Source organism: Cervus canadensis, chromosome 1, assembly GCF_019320065.1.
Source record: "Cervus canadensis isolate Bull #8, Minnesota chromosome 1, ASM1932006v1, whole genome shotgun sequence".
NCBI lineage: Eukaryota > Metazoa > Chordata > Mammalia > Artiodactyla > Cervidae > Cervus > Cervus canadensis.
This window is the reverse complement of record NC_057386.1, coordinates 2026887-2046919: the sequence shown is the minus strand read 5'-3', so window position 1 is coordinate 2046919 and position 20033 is coordinate 2026887. Positions and strand designations below refer to the sequence as shown.

The following is a 20033-nucleotide window of genomic DNA, read 5'->3' as shown; positions in this document are numbered from 1 at the left end:
AATCGTGATTTGCTATAAATCTGTAAGTTTTTTTTGACTCCTGGAAAGATAATCACCATTTTATCTCTATATGAGATGATAACTGGATAATTTTATCTACAGCTTAACCAGTACTATACTTTTCATTACGTACAAGAGCTTTAATTTTCAGTACATGAGCATACATAGAAATGAAGCGATTGGCTTAATTTTAAGAATGAAACAGCTAAAATAAAGCTGAAGTTTTGTTTAAAATGATTTTTTTTTTAATTGTTAAGGCCTGTGTATTTAGCCATAACTGTGTCTGTGTTCCCCTTTTAGGCTTTCCTGGGTTCTTCTCTACGCAAGTTTCATTTTTCTCATGTCCCTTCTCATGGCAGTCATCGCAACAGCATCTTCCTTATTCCCCCAGAGTAGCTGCTTTGTGATATTTCTCCTTTTTTTCCTCTATGGCTTATCATCTGTAAGTACTTTTACTTGAAATGGGAATAAAGAACTGTTAAAATATTTGATTAGTACAGTAAAGTCTTATTTTTTGGTTTACTTGCAGTCGACTTCCCATGCAAGACAGGATTGTTCCTTGGTTAATTCTGATGCATGAGTTGTATCATTGTACCTCCTCATTTTTAGGAAAGTTACAAAATATTCTCAAGTTTAAATTTAACTAGTTTTCACATGATGTATTCCACACATATTTCCTCTGAGTCTGTCTTTTATGATCTTCATATAACTGCTTATACACCATTAAGATGGTCTTGTACTAGACTCTATTTTTTTTTGTTTTCGTGAAATCCTAAACATTTCCAGGTAATATTTTTTACAGGATGATGCTGCGTAAAGATGTGTCTTTGTAAATTTAATTCTTTGACAGTGTTGATACAGGTTGGGTATTTGGTTGAATGCTGGTTGTTCACGACCAGCTTTTGTTTGTTTTCTTTAAATATGTATTTGGCTGTGCTGGATCTTATTGCAGCCTGTGGGGTCTAGTTCCCTGACCAGGGATCACACCTGGGCCCCCTGCATTGGAAACATGGAGTCTTAGTCACTGGACCACCAGGAGAAGCCCCCAACCTGTTTCCTGTGGTCCTAGTTCCCATTCTGATTGGCTCACGTGCCCATGCTGTATCAGTTGTGAAATATTTTGACTATCATCTCTGCTCTTTAACATGATAATTTGTAAATAACTTGTATGTTAAAATGAATGTTGCTCAGTTGTGTCTGGCTCTTTGTGACCCCATGGACTATACAGTCCATGGAATTCTCCAGGCCAGAATACTGGAGTGGGTAGCCTTTCCCTTCTCCAGGGGATCTTCCCAACCCAGGGATCAAACCCAGGTCTCCCGCATTGTAGGTGGATTCTATACCAGCTAAGCCACCAAGGAAGCCTGCCTCAAATAATGTGTATGCTTCTCTATATAGTTGCGTGGTTTTTAACGGACTGTTTCTTATCAACACATTAAAAGATGGATTCTCTATTTAAAAGCTTGTTGAGTTATTGTTTTGTTCATATTCAAACATATCTAACTGCAGAAACACCTAGTAGTTTTTGGTTTCTGTGGGGTTGAGATGATCATGTTTGCCTATTACATAGATAAAGAGCAGTTTTAAATCTTTGTCAGTTTATATTGTTAACGTATAGCATTGTTTGTATGAAAATTAAATATCTCAGCATGACCTTTAGAAATTTGTTCTTTTTTAGTTACTAAGACATGTGTGTCTAACTCTGTGGGACCCCAGGGACTATAGCTCACCAGGCTCCTTTGTCCTTGGTATTTCCCAAGCAGGGATATTGGAGTGGGTGGCCACTTTCTCCTCCAGGGGATCTTCCCAACCCAGAGATCGAACCCGTGTCTCCTGCATTGGCAGACGGATTCTTTACCACTAAGCCACCAAGGAATTAATTAGAAATTAATTGAATTTTAGGGACTGTAGTTTCTAATGAAAATAGCTTGCTCTTTCACAAGCAAAAATTTAATCTTCTTTTCACATCAGTGTATATGAACAATGCATTAACATTAACATTTGTATCTTACAGGTATTTTTTGCTTTAATGCTGACGCCTCTTTTTAAAAAATCAAAGCATGTGGGAATAGTTGAATTTTTGGTCACGGTGGCGTTTGGATTTGTTGGCCTCTTGGTGGTCCTCATGGAAAGCTTCCCCCGCTCGTTAGTGTGGCTCCTCAGTCCCTTCTGTCAGTGCACCTTCCTCATTGGCGTCTCACAGGTACGTGAAGTGTGTATCTTGCTTTCCCCAGATGCTTTCTTTCTCTCCACTTCGATGCAGCGCGTTTACTACCATGAATCCTACCTTTGGTTTGCAAAAGTTATTTTACAATAAGCAAAAGGATGCTATTTGAAAACCGAAGTACTTTTATATTGATTTCATTTATATTTTCTCCATTTTTAGACTTTTCATTGTATGACCTTTTTAATCAACAAGCTCTCCACTTTTTGCTTTAGTGAAATTCAGTAGTCTGTTTTATTGGAGCAACTCAGCTTGTTAGAAGTGACTGCTTAAAGCACCAGGTGGCTCAGTTGTCCAGAATTCACCTGCCAACACAGGAGACACAGGTTTGATCTCTGGGTTGGAAAGATCCCCTGGAGGAGGAAATGACAACCCCCTTCCATCCAGTATTCTTGCCTGGGAAATCCCATGGACAGAAGAGCCTGGCGGACTACAGTCCATGGGGTTGCAAAGAGCAGGACACGATTGAGCGACTTTCTTTTTCACTTTCATTGGTGTTTATAATGTGGTTTTTCTTAGTTTTTATAGAGCAGTGAGGTTCTAAGAGGAAAATTCTTACAAGAAACTGCTTTATATATTAGAACATAAATTTGGTTAATGTGTAAAGAAGAAAAAAGTGTGATTACTTCATATAAGAGATTACTCACACTGGCTGGATAGACTTCTGATTTGCAGGACTCGAATTGTTTGTGAATTTCAAGTCTAACGGATGTGAATTATTTGAGACCCAAAAGCCGGTGTTGCATGTTCTTAGTGTCCACTGTGTCCCCCTTCATTGAGGAAGACAGGATTATAGATTCAGGGGTTTGTGTTGAGTGGGAGGGACTTTCAGTGCCACTTGACCCACCTTTGTTTCACGGGTGGGGATGCTGAACTCTCCGAAGTGCAGTTAGAGTCTTCCCCTCGTGGCGGGCCTGAGACAGGGCGAGACCTCAGTGCTGCTGTCCTTGCCCCACTCTGTCAATACATGTGCTTTGCATAATTCAGTAGCGGTGTTAATTAGTTACAGCATCTTCTCCCTTTTCAGGATTGAAAGGTGCTGACCATAAGTTTATCCTCTGATAACTTGTTTGACTTCTCTGGACCGTAAACCCTTTTGCTAACATCAGTTTTCATTTCATTTGATAGCCATAGCACTAAAAAGACATGCTGCAAGAACTGACACACAGCTTTAAAAACATGATCAGAAAGGGTTGTCGTGATAAACTCGTATTTTGGTCAAGTTTTTATTGTTTTCTTTATAAGTTCATATTACTCATTTGGCTAGACCATTTAATCTCCTAAGCAGCCCAGTTTCTTGACTCTGGACATTACTGTTGGCTTTTGCTTGTTTTTGACCACTTTTGTATTATCGGGTGGGCATTTCTGTTTTTCAGGTCATGCATTTAGAAGACGTTGATGAAGGTGCTTTATTTTCTAATTTGACTGAAGGCCCATATCCTCTAATTATCACTCTTATGATGCTGATACTTAACAGCATTTTCTACATCCTCTTGGCTGTTTATCTTGATCAAGTCATTCCAGGTATGCAGATAGTTATTGAATTTTACTTGAAAGATTTTTCAGGTTTTTGTCCACATAAAGTTACCTTAATATTTTTTTCTTACAAGATTAATGGTTTATTGTTTTTGAGTTTTTTAACTCAGTTAGATTATGTTTACTCACTCATGTAACAGAGGACCTTTTTAATTGTCTTAAACGAGAAGGAAATCAATGGCTTCATTCAGAGTCCGGAGTGAGGGTGGGCTCCCAGTTGGTTGCCTGGCTTGGCTGTGTCATCAGGGTCCCACCTCTCCATGTGGCGGCTCCTGTCTCAGAGTCTGGTGGATTTACCTCCTGCTGCCGCATGGGGTTGTGCTTCTTCATTCATGTCCAGTGGGAGAGGGACAGGGGCCTGTGCCCAGCAAGCCCTTCGCTTCTCTCTAGTTGGTACCTGTGCATGGCTGGAGCAGAGGGGTCACCAGAGCCTGCACGGTGCCCATCGGGTCCACTGGACTCTCTCTAGTTGGGAGCAGATCCCTCTGAAACATGGTCATGGGTGGGGGGGCGTGTTAGAAGGGATGGGGAATGTTGATTCCTTGGGGAGAACGGGAGAAAGTCCATCCGTGCCGTGGGCAGCCAGACCGGAGTCTCCTGTTCGTCCTGCCCTGTTACTCTCCTGCTGCTAAAAAGTCCTCTCTGTGAGCTGTAGCAGCCTTTCCGAATACTGCCTGCTCCCAAAAGCCTGAGGTGATGCTGACTGAAGCTTCAGACACCCCAGTGTGCTCCCTTCACCCTCTGAGCCCTGGTGAGCACTCATGCCTCACGTTGTACGCGGCATGTTAGCCTCAGGTACGTACAAGTCCTCGTAATGAGGGAAGTCTCTAAGGCGGAACATGTGCTTGGCTCACCTGTTACATTCCGCGGACTCGCAGCAACCCTGAAACTTTATGGACAGGAGTTGTCTGTCAGTAAGACTTCTATTTTTCCCACATTGTTGAGTTAGTAATTTATGTCTAAATTTTAGGCAGTCGTGTCCCACCCTTGGTGCCCCCATGGACTGTAGCCCGCCAGGCTCCTCTGTCCAGGGGATTCTCCAGGCCAGAATACTGGAGTGGACAGCCATGCCCTCCTCCAGGGATCTTCCCGACCCAGGGGTTGAACCCAGGTCTCCTGCACTGCCAGCAGATTCTTTAGTGTCTGAGCCCCCAGGAGGCAGCGCCGGCACCTGCCACCGGATCAGTCGCTGCGCCTGGTCACTAGTCACAGCGCAGACGGGGTCTTGTCCGCTGTGGCAGAGTCACAGACTGCCTTTCCGATTTAAACACTAGTTTTCAGAAATAATTTGTTAGGATAACTCAGTTTTTGTTTTTTTCTCTCTCTGTTTTTCAGGAGAATTTGGCTTACGGAGATCATCATTTTATTTTCTGAAGCCATCATATTGGTCAAAGAGCAAAAGGAATTATAAGGAGTTATCGGAGGGCAACATGAATGGGAATGTCAGTTTTAGTGAAATTGTTGAGCCTGTTTCTTCAGAATTTATAGGAAAAGAAGCCATCAGGTATGATTTCATCTCTGGCAGTTTAGGTCTTAAGAACTGCTCATGGGACATGCCACATGTAAATCCTGTCTTTTATGTAATATATGTAAGCATGGTATCTTAGCAGATTTGGTACACATTTTGTGATTTTTAAAACAGTACCAAGGGCTAATTCTCTTTTAAGTTTTTATGTTCTTTGTAACCATTGAGAATAAATTTGCTGCTAGGTTTGACACTTTACATTTGAATAGAAAATTTTTTAAGTAATAAAATCTAGTATTTATAAAATTAAGCCATTTTAAAATTTCTTCATTATGTAAATTAAGAGGGATTCCCTCATAGCTCGGTTGGTAAAGAATCTGCCTGCAGTGCAGGAGACCTGGGTTCAGTTCCTGGGTTGAAAAGATCCCCTGGAGAAGGAAATGGCAACCCACTCCAATATGCTTGTCTGGAAAATGCCATGGACAGAGGAGCCTGGTAGGCTATAGTCCATGGGGTCGCAAGAGTTGGACACTACTTAGCTACTAAAACCATGTAAATTGAAGCAATAGATACTAGTTTTCTATTTTTATTCGAGCTACATTGTCTGAGACGTGCCAGACATTAAATTGTACTGTTAATTTGATAGACCCTTAGAAACTGTGACATAATTAACTTGTCACACCAGCTTAATTTCAGAGAACCAGAGAAATTCATAACTATTCCTTACTAGTTCAGTCAAAACCAAATTTAAAAAAAGGAGAAAGGGAAAAGAGAGAAAAGTGAAAGAAAAACTGGAGTATAGTTTGTGTTTTTTAAATTCAAGAAAAACATACACATGCAGAGGAGAGTTAGGTATTTAAGATGCAATCAGTGAACTGGTGGTAGACCTTCTTAAGAGTAAAAGTTAAACTAATGAGCAAGACCATTAATTCTTTAAAAAATAATGTAAAACATTTAAAGTGCAAGAAGAAAATCACTTCAAGACAGTTTGAAACGTGTACCGATGTGAAAAAGCATCTGATTTTTAATCTCCCTTAACTGATATGATAAGTATTAATTACAAATCGAAAAGAATCAAATATGAAATAAAAATTTGCTTGAGTCAAATGTTTCAGTTTCTTTTTATAGGTTGGCTTATCATGAAAAATGAATGAATTACACTTAAAATGGAGAGAAGTAATATACTCTTTTCTTGTAGTTTCTTTAAAATACTTTTACTATTGTTGCCAGGTTTCTTTGGTTTATTGTTTTAGTAGGAAGATACTTTATTCCCATTAAATATGACAGCTTTGATTAAAAATATCATGCACAGGGACACACACTTGGAGATTGCTTGAAATACTTAAAGTAGTAACTGGTGTTTTTCAGAATCAGTGGTATCCAGAAGACCCACAGAAAGAAAGGTGAAAATGTGGAGGCTTTGAGAAGTGAGTAACTCCTAGTGTTCAGTCTGTAGGATTAGGGTACAAATGGGAAATTTAAACCCCTTTACCACAATTTTCTATCTTTCCTCTAGAGATACTTTCTTTATGTGATTAATGTTCAGAATAAAAGTTAACAATGTCAAGGTAGTAAAAGAAAAAAGTAATATCTACTAAGATGAAAAGTTGTCAATTCTTAAAACAAATCCATGTCCTTTCTAATTTTTTTGTCATGCATGTGTATGCAGGGCTTCCCAGGTGGCGCTAGTGGTAAAGAACCTGCCTGCCAATGCAGGAGGCATAAGAGACTGGTTCTTAATACCCTCGGGAGTTCCCAAAAGTGGGTACATGGAAACCCCCCTCCCAATATTTTGTGCCCCCTCTAACTCTGTCAGTGTGACAAAAAAATAAAAGTTTATTTTGTGTTACCTTTTCTTACTATTCATACTGTTGACTATAAGAAAGAATTATTGTTGTGTTACAATATTAAATCTTACATTATTAAATATGCTGGTAACTTCTGTCTTTAAATTTATTGACTTATTTCAAGATTGCTCAAGTATTATGATTTATCTTATTGTGCAAGACTCAGCAAATGAAGATCAATTTGAGCGTCCTTTTTTCCCGCACCAGGTCTGTCCTTTGACATATACGAGGGCCAGATCACTGCCCTGCTTGGCCACAGCGGCACAGGGAAGAGCACCCTGATGAATATTCTGTGTGGGCTGTGCCCGCCCTCGGATGGTAAGAGTTTTCTGACTTAAGGATCTGTTAATTCGTTTTATTAGGGTTAGTAACTAAGGTACCATGGTCATTTACTTATCCTTGAAATGTGTACTGATTGATTTTTGTCAGTGATTTGGTATTAACTTCTGTGTTCGTTTTTTCTCCTTTTTATTACACTCATTTATTCTTCAGCAGAAAATAAAGATGATTCAGTCATATTTAAGTAAAAATGATCTAATTTTGTACCTGTTTTATCAGCTATTTTACTTGTGTTTATATTTATTGTTCATTTTCAAGGAAGGATAAACCAATTAATTGGAAATTAAATGAGGCCTATAGACGTTTTGGTTGAGAAAATGAAGATTTCTAAGTGAGCACCAGTAAGTTCAGAAGGAAAGAATGACAGATGTCAGTACACTCTCCTTAGAATTTTTAGAGCGATCCCTCAAACGTGTAACTGCTATATGTGGTTGCCGTATGTGGTTGTAGGTGAGAATTCAGTACAGCAGCTCCCGTTTTCCAGAACCACGTGGAGCTGCAGGGCAGCAAATATTTCACTTTAGGAAAGGGCTGAGTTTCCGTGTATCGGTTCTGCATCTTTTTAGATGTGGTTTAACTTTGTTTCTAACTGGAGGATAACTGCTCCACAGTATCGTGCTGTCCTCTGCCACATATCAGCAGTGGTTTAACTTTTAAAATTAGTTTGATTTTGTCGCTTATCTCTGTGTTACTCTCTGATGGTAATTATAATATCTTTCATTCATGTAAGGATTTATTATTTTTGGTACAATTTTCCACACTATCACATTGATTTAATAGTTCTTAAGTAAAGTGGTATATATTAATATTCAGCTTATAGGATAAGAAAGCTCAAATTTAGATCAAGTGATTTTCCCAAAGTTACGCAGCTGGTCAAGGGTAAATTTTAACTTCTTTGTTCTCTTTGCCACTGCATAGTGCCTAGAAATAGGGGAAAATTGTTGCTGGAATATTATTAATAGTGTAATTCATGCATCAGTGGATAATTATACTTAATGTTAAACCTCTGATTCCTTGCTCTCTCTGCTCTGTAATACGCCCTGAAAATGAAGGACAATTATAGGGAATATAAATGAGGCTGGAATATAAGTGGAAGCAGATCACCATTCGTATAGAAATTAGGGTGTGTTGTGTTTTCCAGATGTATACTAACTCTTATTTTATGTCTGTTATTAATACATACAAATAACTAAATTGTTAAATTATCATACGTATTGGTATTTATACTTGTTAGTATTTAAATAAATATCAATAAGTATGTGATATTGATATTTATTGATATTTAATATATTTAATGTAAATATACTTATTGATATTTAATGTATTTAATGTAAATGTATATTTTGCTTTTTAGGGTTCGCATCCATATATGGACACAGAGTCTCAGAAATAGATGAAATGTTTGAAGCCAGGAAAATGATTGGCATTTGTCCACAGCTAGACATACACTTTGATGTCCTGACGGTAGAGGAAAACCTGTCCATTTTGGCGTCTGTCAAAGGAATACCAGCCAACGCTGTCATACAGGAAGTGTGTTATCTGTGTAGAAACCTTTACTCTTATTCACTATAAATTAGTAACCTTTTGCAGTAATCTGTGTAATGAAAATATGCTTGAAAATGTAAATATAAAAACCTCCTCTGAGCCAGTGAGCAGAAAGTCATCTTAAAGAATCAGATGGAACTTGGAGCAAAAGTTGCAGCACATAGAAAAGTCCTCATTCCGTCTGGAGGACTCGAGTCTCTCCATGTGGGTGATTCTTTTCTTTTCACTTCCACCCGCTTCCCCTGCCCGACAGACACATACACACGGAGCCTTTGCACTGGCCCCCTTTTCCCCACCAGCCAGGGGTCACCGAAGTAAAACAGGCCCTCCCATCAGCAATCTTTTTTATTTCAAAATTATTGGTGGGTATGCGTCAAAACTGGGCTTCTCCTAGTGGCTCAGCAGCAGAGAATCCGCCTGCCAATGCAGGAGACACGGGTTCCATCCCTGGGTTGAGAAGATCCCCTGGAGGAGGAAATGGCAACCAACTCCAGTATTCTTGCCTGGAGAATCCCATGGACTGTGGCCCACCAGGCTCCTCTGTCCGTGGGATTGCAGAGTCAGACGTGCCTTAGTGACTAAACAACAGCAATATGTCAAAATTAAAGTCTGTACCAGGAGAACATTTTAAAGGTTGATATTAAATTGGAGCACTTAAAAACTAGTGTTGATAATTATGTACATGATGAGATGTAAAAAACGTTTATTCACACTTTTCTTCATAGGTGCAGAGAGTCTTACTGGATTTAGACATGCAGGCTATCAAAGATAATCAGGCTAAAAAGTTAAGTGGTGGCCAAAAAAGAAAACTGTCTTTAGGAATTGCTGTTCTCGGGAACCCAAAGGTGAGCAGATAATAGTGTTGTTGATGAGATAGTTTTAAATTAATTTGAATAAAAAAGCAAGTTGTAGAAATATATACATAGACACAGTATATGAAACATACATAAAATGCTATACATTATTATGAATGTAATTATAATAATAAAGTTTTAAAACTGAAGTCAGAAAGATACACAACCTCTTGAAGACAGTGGTCATCTCTCAGAAGGGGAAGGGGTCAGATGGACTCCACTTACGTCTGCAGTGTTTTATTTCTCTAAAAAAAGATCTGAAGTAAAATAACATGTGTTAAATTTCAGTGGTGGCTGTAAAAGTACTGTTCTATTACTCACTGCAGTCTTCTGTACATTTGTTACAGTTATAGTGATACTCTAATAATAAAGACAGAACAAAGGAATCGCTGTCTCTCACTGTTCTGTGGACTTGCTTTGTCTGTGTCTGTTCTGCACTGTTCTCAGTCCTGTGGAAGCTGAGCAGGGCTGGGCCCTGTGTCAGAAGGCTGCCAGGTGCTTGCCTGCAGCCAGGAGTCCCGGGGTCCCCCGCCCGGCCCTGTTAACCCCGCCGCTGTGGCCCGGGGGGAACCCGGGGTCCCAGCTGATGGCAGTCGCTCTTCCAGTCCCCACCACCATGTTTCTGAAGTGAAAGATAGTCCTGAACTGCTTTCCTTGAGCTAATGTGGAACATAATTCTCTAATGAGCAGTTGTCACCTCTACAAAATTTACCTGTCTAGCCAAAAGCAATACACCCAGTGTTGTTTTTCAGTGTTTTGTTTCTGTTTATTTATCTGATTGTTATTATACTTAGGACTTATATATTACAGACACTAGTCTTTTAAAATTAAAACCTAAGAAAGGAGTCACATGCCAAACTGATCACTTTTTAAGTTGATGCTAAGTCAGGTGTGAGTGGAAAACTCAGACCTAGTGCATTTTAATACAGTGACTAAATGGGGAGGCATTTCGGGGCCCACATAGATTGTACATACCTTGGTTTTCCTGAGGCTTCCCCATCTCCCCACCCCTTTGCATGCAGGTGCTCCTGTTGGATGAGCCAACAGCTGGGATGGACCCGTGCTCTCGTCATATTGTCTGGAATCTTCTGAGATACAGAAAAGCGAACCGGGTGACAGTGTTTAGTACTCACTTCATGGATGAAGCCGACATTCTCGCTGGTGAGATTTTTTAACTTGGTTTTTTAAAGGATGAGGTCTTGGGCCCAAATGGGAATTAGACATAGAAATGCTAAATTCTGAGGAATAAATACATTGTGCTTTCTTCACCAAAAAGGTATTATTATACTGCTTTTAAAATCACATGTTTTTGTGTTGGGGGCGAGCCCCTGACCCTCCAGGTTCGGTAATCGCCACGAAAGCTCACAGGCCCCCTCACAGTCCCACTCCTGGCATGAGTGACTGCGGACCCGGCGCAGGGCAGGGTCGGCAACGCGCAGAGGCTTTGCCCGCCCAGCGTGGGAGCCAGACGCACTTCCGGGGGCCCCTCCCACAGAATCGCCCAGGGTGCACTCAGTTGTTCCCACGTGTGGGAAGTTGTTGTAATAATGTAGTGATAATTAATGTGATAATTTACTGTATTAACATTGGTGTCTCATAGGATAATCCAGAAAATGTAAACACGTTATTAATGCTGTCACAGATGGTAAAATTGAAACGCCAATCTCTTTTTGCAGATAGGAAAGCTGTCATATCACAAGGAATGTTAAAATGTGTTGGTTCTTCAATTTTTCTCAAAAGCAAATGGGGAATTGGCTACCGGCTGAGGTATTGTTCCTTTTTTTTTTTTTTTAAATTATTTTTATTTGTTTATTTAATTTTTGCTGCAGGGTCTTCCCTGCTGTGCGGGCTTTCCCTATTTGCGGCAAGCAGGGGCTACTCTTCACTGCGGTGAGCAGGCTTCTCATTGCCGTGGCCTCTCTTTTGCAGAGCGCAGGCTCTAGGGTGCTCAGGCTTCAGGAGTTGCGGCTCCCAGCCTCAGTGCAGGCGCCTTAGTTGTGACGTACGTGGCTTAGTTGCTCCCGGGCATGTGGGATCTTCTCGGATCAGGGATCGAACCCGTGTCTCCTGCTTTACCACTGAGCCAGCAGGGAAGCCCTATGGCACTTGTTTTGCTTAAAGCATTCAGCATTTACTTTGGGCTGTTCAGAGTCATTGTGAGAAATCATGGTTTTGGGTTTTCTCCAGCATGTACGTAGACAGATGCTGTGCCGCAGAATCTCTCTCTTCTCTGGTCGAACAACACGTCCCTGCGGCCACCGTGTTACAACAGAGCGAGCAGCAGATAGTGTACAGCTTGCCTTTCAAGGACATGGACAAGTTTTCAGGTATTCCCTCTTCTGGCTTCATGGTCACTGAACTCGGGTCCCGCTTGGGGGACCAGCTCTCTGAATCTACTTGGTGTTTTACTTGGTTTATTTTCTGTGTAACATTTACACGCTTCCAGGTACCCAGAGTTAATATTCTGTTTCTGCTTTATTTTACTTTTAGAAACCAGAAATGCTGTAAGCCAGCGTTTCTTTTTTTTTTTGTATAAATGTCGTGTAAGAAATTCCTAACTAGTATGTTAACTTACATAAATAATTGTTTGCGTTGTCAGGAAAGAAACTGCCCCCTTTGTTTGTAGGTCCCCTGGGAATAAGAATATAAATACACACACATATATATATACACACATGCACACAAATACGTACACACATACATACACACATGCACACAAGTGTATACACACATATACACACATGCACACAAATCTGGACACACATATACACACATGCAAATGTGTATGCACACAGATGTATACACACATACCCACACACACACACAAATGTGTACACACATATACGCACATGCACGTGTGTATATACACAAATGTGTACACATACAGATATACACACAACACACACACATACATGGTTGTGTAAACCCTCAAGTGCCTTTCCAGTTTCATGATTTCATAATGAATTACATTATTATACAGTAAATCCTTGAATTATCTTATTTGTAGCCTTAATTTTCTGCATTCTGATGAGGAACTCAAACTCAGTCTCCTTTATCTGTTGAGGGATCTCTTAATAACCATAAGGATATTACTGCTGAAGATAAGTTATACAGAAATCCCATAGCATTCCTATAATTATATAGAAACTTTCTATGTTAGCTGAATTAGGTTGAAGAAAAGGAATCACTAATTAACTGAAGTATACATGTCAACTTAGTGTACTCTGCCTATCATTCTGTCTGTAAAACATTCCTTAGTTTAAATTTATGTCATGGTTCACATCTAATAGGTACATGTCCCCAACAAGCATTCTGTGGGGTCGTCAGCAATTTCTAGGAATGTTGAAGGGGTTCTGAGACCAGAAAGTTTGGGAACCACAGTGGCAGCACAGTAAATTCAGTCGTTTTCTACTTTTAAAGGACGTTTTAGAATCATTCGTGACAGTATGCTTAGCTATACAAAGTTCTTTCATTTTTTTCCTTTTAGGCTTATTTTCTGCTCTAGACACTCATTCAAACTTAGGTGTTATTTCTTATGGTGTCTCCATGACGACTTTGGAAGATGTATTCTTAAAGCTAGAAGTTGAAGCGGAAATTGACCAAGCAGGTAAAAACAAATAGAACAAAACATTTTAGGCGGTGATCCCGACAGTGACTGTGTAAGCATGTGGGGTGTATGTTTGGGGAAGGAAAGGGCAGGAGTAAACAGGTAAATAAGTAGCTCAGATGTTTGTGGACAGTGGTAGGCGCTGTGAAGGAAACAGTGGGGCAGTCTGGGGAGGCAGGTAACTTAAATTGTATCTCAGGGGAACATGAGGAGATGATACTTAAAGTGAGATCCAGAGGCAGGAAAGATAAGGTTTTACTGAAGAGTCTTCTAGGAAGAGGGAGTTGCTGCCCTAGCGATCTTGACTGAGGACTGGGTTGGATGTTTTTGGTGACAGAGGAGGGCTGCCAGAGAGCCAGGGCGAGCATGGCCGTGAGGAGCTTGGAAGTGCAGGCCAGGGAAGGACATGTGTAGTCTCCAAAGGTCTGCAGGAGCATTCCGTTTGTCTCTGTACTGTGTAATGTGAAGCATGCAGAGAGTTCTAGAGCAAAGGGGTGACATGATCTGATGCATATTTTCAACAAGCGCGTTCTGGCTGTTGGATGACTGATGGATTGTGAAAGAGGTCTGGAAGCAGAAAGAGTGGTCGGGAAGCTGTTACCGCTGATCCTTGTTTGAACTTGGATGGCTGTGAAAACTGGGAAATACGAACAGATTTGGGTCGTGTTAGGGGCACTGGTGGTGACCTGCTGCTGGGCTCGTGTCTGGGGTTGGGGGAGGGCAGAGTCAGGAAAGCATCTAACCTTTGAGCCTGAGAACTGGAAATGGAATCGCTGTTTCCTGACAAAAGGGGAACAGCCAGTTCCTGGAAGGAAGGATTCCAGGTGTGATTTCTGTTGTGTTGTTTGAGATGCTTGGTAGACATCCCCGTGGAGCTGCCCGTGGGCTGTGATGCACATGCTTAGAGCTAAGAGAGGGTGTTAGGGCTGAGGACACACACTCTGTGGTCACTTGTGTACACACGGCCCTGGGGGGTCAGGTGTGGCGCCTTAGACACAGTAGAGGGGCCGCCCGAGGGTGCGCGGTGAAGGGCAGGAAGCGCTGGCCAGGAAGGCACCATTATTGCGCTTTCTTTCTTCACGAGAGGAGAGGCGGGAGCCAGGACCACATGGTGTTTAAGGAAAGAAGGCGGTCACTTCTTGCGGATCGCTGTGAGAATTGGGTGATAACAGGAGGGGTGATTTTGGTAACATAGAAGACAGAGAAACCTGGAAGTGTGGAAGCCAGTCATGACCTTGAGGTACCGTCAGTGGCGTGGCTGAGATGAGTGTGTCTCAAGGTGAGGCTGAGAGTGGAGGGTTGATGGGCTGCAGGGCGGGCGTGTGGTGGTCCCCGGAGTGAAGGAGACAGGCGTGGTCCTCTTGGTCATGGAGGAAAGTCACTTTATGAAGAGAACATGGTGTCAGACTGTAATCTTGTTTATTTTTTAGTTGGAGGAAAATTGCATTACGGTATTGTTTGTCTCTGCTCTACGCGAGGTAGATCGGCTGTGAGCGCATGTGTACCCTCCCTGCCTCTGCGTCCCACCCTCTCGGTCGTCACGGAGCCCTGAGCCGGGCCTCTGTGCTGTGAGCGTCTCCCACTCGCTGCCTGTTTACACATGGCAGCGTGTACACGTCCACGCTGCTTTCTCATTCGTCCCTCTCTCTCCTCCCCCCACTGTGTCTGTAAGTCCGTTCTTTACACTAGATTGTGATTAGGGAAGGAAAGCGCACAGGAAATCTCAGATCTCAGACACTTGGAGGGGTGCGGGTATGCGTCGTGTGATGGAGTGGAGTGGAGACACAGGTGTGGGAGCAGAGGAGACAGGGACGTCAGGATGCGGTGCGTTGTCGTGAGCAGGTGTGGGCCTGAGGCTGACAGCGTGATGGGGAAGGCGCTTGTGTGTGTGGCGCTCAACATCTTGAGGGACACGACACAGCTTCCAGAGAACGTCTGTGTCGTGGGAATGAAGCTGAGGCCTGTGCCCTGCTCAGGTATCAGTGGCTTTTTCTACAGCGCCTTTAACTCCTTCTTCATGCGGAAGCCAGTTTTCATCTCCTTTTATTATTTTTCACCTCTTTTAAGTGGAATCACTCTTTAGAAAGTCACATATCTTGATTTTTATCCCCATCAAGTCGTTTCACCTGGTTTCAGTCTATTGGCATCAACCATATAACGTGTCTCTTAATTATATATATTCTGGTTTCTTTTACTTAATATGATGCTGTAAGATCAAGCTATTATAGTTATACAATAGTTTGTTCACTTCCATAGCTTTACACTGTTCTGTTACAGGTAAGCTTCATGGCTTTTTATTCTTTGACCTGTTGACAGACATTTGGGTTCTGTCCCACGTGTGGCTGCTGGATAGGGCACTGGCTACGGATGTTCTTGTCCGTGTGTTTCTGTGAACCTTTGCACCTCGTTCTGTTGGGCTCCTACCAGAGAGGGCACGTCCTGGTCATGAGCTGTGCACACGTTCAGTTTCGATCATGTTGACAAAGTCCGTGACAGCCCCTCCGTCCCGTGTCGCTGCCCGCCAGCTGTGTGCTTCTGTGAAGTTTACATGCTTCAGGAAGGTTTCCATCTTCCTAAGGGCGATGACGTAACTTTCCATCCTTCTGTTTCGGCACATAGATTACAGCGTGTTTTCTCAGCAGCCGCAGGAGGAAGAGTTGGATTCAAAATCCTTCGACGAGATGGAGCAGAGCTTGCTTATTCTCTCCGAAAGCAAGGCTGCCCTGGTGAGCACCAAGGGCCTCTGGAGGCAGCAGGTGTCCACCGTCGCCAGGCTTCACCTCCTCAACTTGAGACGCGAAAGCAAGTCCCTGAGATCTGTGTAAGCCAGTCACTCTCCTGCCTGAGGAGCTGGAGTGTTTATTTTTTTTCTTTTTTATTTTTTTAATTGGAGGAACATTGCTTTACAGTGTTGTACTGGCTTCTGCTGTACAACAGCCCGAGGCAGCCCTAAGTGCACATAAGTCCCCTCCCTCCAGGCCGCCCCTGCATCAGCCGTAAAAAAGAGCACAGTCACTTCTAGTGAGGCGGGTGAGCCTGCAGCCTGTCACGCAGAGCGAAGGAAGCCTGAAAGAGAAAAGCAAGTAACGCTACTAACACATGTCTGTGGAATGCAGAGACATGGGACAGATGGACCTACTTACAAGGAGGGGATAGAGACACAGACGCAGAGGACGGGCCTGTGGACACAGGGGGACGGGGGGCGAGGGGAGAGATTAGCCTCGACATCACGCGCTCCCGTGGGAAACTGAGAGCTGTGAGAAGTGTCTTTTTTAAATGAGTACCTTTTAACCGTCACGGGAAGGAAGATTATTTTGTAGATTTACATGTTAATATGCCTTCAACTGTATATTTTTTTTTTCCTTTCAGGTTGCTTCTACTTTTAATTTTTTTCACAGTTCAGATTTTCATGTTTTTGGTGCATCACTCTTTGAAAAGTGCCGTGGTTCCCATCAGACTTGTTCCAGACTTATACTTCCTTAAACCCGGAGATCAACCTGATAAATACAGAACCAGTCTGCTCCTTCAGAACTCCACTGGTGAGAGTGTGTGCAGGCTTGTGAGCCTGTGCTTGTCGGGTCCGGGGTGAGGGGTGGACATAGGTCGGAGGTTTGGGTTTTAGAAATGTACCAAGATAAAGGCATGGTCTGTCTGCACAAACCTACGTTAAATAAAACCCCTCACTGATGCTGAGTAATAGATTAATGAAATTCTGGTTTAAGTGTTCAGTTCAGATCAGTCGCTCAGTCGTGTCCAACTCTTTGTGACCCCATGAATCACAGCATGCCAGGCCTCCCTGTCCGTCACCAACTCCCGGAGTTTAGTCAAACTCATGTCCATTGAGTCAGTGATGCCATCCAACCATCTCATCCTCAGTTATCCCCTTCTCCTCCTGCCCTCAATCTTTCCCAGCATCAGGGTGTTTTCAAATGAGTCAGCTCTTTGCATCAAGTGACCAAAGTATTGGAGTTTCAGCTTTAACATCAGTCTTTCCAGTGATAAAATATTTTGATTTATGTTGTTTATACTCATAAAATTTCCTTTTTTAAGAGTAGTGGCATTATTCTCAGAGCAGTGTAATTCATCTCAAAAGTTTATAATGAGCAAAACAAACTTCAGAACTTGAAAACTCTTTACAAAGAGTTACGGCATATAATATTTAATGCAGTTACATATCTACAAAGAAGTGTTTAAACAGTTTTTAAGGACTATCTGAAAAATTAGAATAAAGGACAATTGTCATGGAAATCTCTATAATCAAATACATTATTTGTAGTGGATATTTTTGGATTTGTTATTGATTATTTTTAATCACATAAGTGTCAAATATGAAAGAAAACTTAAAAGCCATGGCTTTGAGCAAAGCTCAGAATAAAACTTTTAAAACCTGATAATAAGACTTTGGTTTTCAAAATGTTAAAACCGAATTCAGAATTTGACATGAATTAGATGTTTCTACAACATCTCCTATCTGTGTAGATGGTTTATAGTCCCAGGGTTCTTGAGGAGGAAGTTAAAGTGAGCTAACAAAACAAATTTTCAGTAAAACACAGGCCGCTTCATTGCTTATCTTGCTGAAACACGCTGGAGAGTTGCATTTCTTGTATCCCTCCTACACTCGCAGATCCTCTGTAGTTTAACACTTCCCAGCACTTCACCTATATTCTAATATCTTTTCTTTTTGATTCACTATCAGCTGAAAACTTATGCCCTGCATTATAATCACAGTTTGGAATGATTACAGATGACTGTTAAAATCCTCACTCCTAAATTCTAGCTCTCTGTTTATGATGTAACCTCTCTTCTTTTGGAGGAAGAAGGTCTGTAGTGATAGAAAACACACTTGAGTAGAAAACGTTATGTTTTTTCATTTCTTTTATTAAAATTCTTATTTTGGTTTTAATATCCATTTCGTGTTGCTGAAATGCAGTACCACATGGAGCCTTATACTCTGACGTTGTGACCATTTTTTGGTATTTGAGGAATCATGTGTCATCTCAACTATTTCTGGCTGGATTTCACTCTTACTGATCTCCAAAAATTATAGTATTTTCAAGGTTTTGTCCCATTTGATATTTTAAATATATCTAGAATTACTTACTCCTGTCTTATCAGTCTACCTATCTGTCTGTCCACGTATCTGTCCCTCCACCCAGCCATCTATCTGTTGGTCTATCTCGCTGTCGATCTCACATCTCCCAGGCCTTGCCGTTGGTCCTAAAGTTTCATTTCCTCTAGGAATCACGGCCTCTGAGTCTGTGTATTGAGGGGTACCCTACCTTCCTCACGAGGCTTTCTATATCACAGGTGATGCAGTGCTGTCTCGAGAAGACAGAACCGCTCTAGCACTCAGAGATGGGAGGTGGTTAACACACTGGAGTAGAGACCGTGTCCCTGGAAGCACCCATCTCTGACACTAAAATGCGTGTGATTAATGCAGTGGATTAGAGAAGAGAACATATCCCTGGAATTGCCTGTCTCTGTGACACTGAAATGCGTGTTGTTAACACACTGGATTAGGAGTAGAGAGTATATCCCTGGACGTGTCTGTGTCTCTGACACTAGAACACTTACTATTAACACACTGGATTAGGAGTAGAGACCGTGTCACAGGAAGCGCCCATCTTCCTGACATTGAAATGCATGTTGTTAACACACTGGATTCGGAGTAGAGATCGTATCACAGGAAGGGCCCTTCTGTCTGACTCTGAATCACGTGTTAACGCATTGAATCAGTAGAGACCGTGTCCCTGGAAGCACCCATCTCTCTGACACTAAAATGCGTGTGATTAATGCAGTGGATTAGAGAAGAGAACATATCCCTGGAAGTGCCTGTCTCTGTGACACTAAAATGCGTGTTGTTAACACACTGGATTAGGAGTAGAGAGTATATCCCTGGAAGTGTCTGTGTCTCTGACACTAGAACACTTATTATTAACACACTGGATTAGGAGTAGAGACCGTGTCACAGGAAACGCCCGTCTTGCTGACACTGAAACGCATGTTGTTAACACACTGGATTCGGAGTAGAGATCGTATCACAGGAAGGGCCCTTCTGTCTGACTCTGAATCACGTGTTAACACACTGAATCAGTAGAGACCATATCCCTGGAAGCGCCCGTCTCTGACACTAAAGCGCGTGCTGTTAACACACTGGATTAGGAGTGGAGACTGTATCCCTGGAAGCACCCGTCTCTGACACTAAAACACTGAGTCTGAGTGGCTGAGTCTGAGCCACCAGCCAGACCGCTCAGTCACCCATAGCGTTTTCCTTTGTTTGGTTTTGGTTCTTCTCAAATTCACACTCATTTTCCTTGAATCCTGGCCTTTCCGGTGATGGACAGAGAACTGTTCCCATTCCCCAGGTGTTATGGTACAGGCTAGGCTTCGGGTGGGACTCAGCATCTCCCTTTGGCTCCCGGCATCCTGAAGACTGTAGATGGAGACCTGCGTCTGAGGTCACTGTCTGAAGGCCATTGACGTCCGTACAGTCTGTTCAGAACACACAGCAGCCCCCAGGTGGGGTGTTACTAACCCCGCCCCTGGCTTCTGCGTCTCTGAGCTGGCAGGTTACCTTGTTACATAAAATCACCAGGTGGGTTTTTGTTCTCACAGA

General features: G+C 42.2%; 1 protein-coding gene across 6 annotated transcripts in view; it reads left to right on the top strand.

Moving 5' to 3' along the window:
- The window catches only part of ABCA5 (ATP binding cassette subfamily A member 5), a 56127-nt gene that overhangs the window by 17676 nt on the left and 18418 nt on the right, over positions 1 to 20033 (top strand). For all 6 annotated transcript variants that reach the window (XM_043448684.1, XM_043448758.1, XM_043448910.1 and 3 more), the window contains 14 exons: positions 301 to 442; positions 2015 to 2203; positions 3601 to 3748; positions 5096 to 5264; positions 6594 to 6652; positions 7280 to 7390; positions 8766 to 8941; positions 9682 to 9801; positions 10833 to 10971; positions 11487 to 11577; positions 11998 to 12137; positions 13298 to 13417; positions 16037 to 16238; positions 16787 to 16956. In XM_043448684.1, coding sequence (XP_043304619.1) covers positions 301 to 442; positions 2015 to 2203; positions 3601 to 3748; positions 5096 to 5264; positions 6594 to 6652; positions 7280 to 7390; positions 8766 to 8941; positions 9682 to 9801; positions 10833 to 10971; positions 11487 to 11577; positions 11998 to 12137; positions 13298 to 13417; positions 16037 to 16238; positions 16787 to 16956 — 1976 coding nt within the window. The remainder of the gene's footprint in view (positions 1 to 300; positions 443 to 2014; positions 2204 to 3600; positions 3749 to 5095; positions 5265 to 6593; positions 6653 to 7279; positions 7391 to 8765; positions 8942 to 9681; positions 9802 to 10832; positions 10972 to 11486; positions 11578 to 11997; positions 12138 to 13297; positions 13418 to 16036; positions 16239 to 16786; positions 16957 to 20033) is intronic.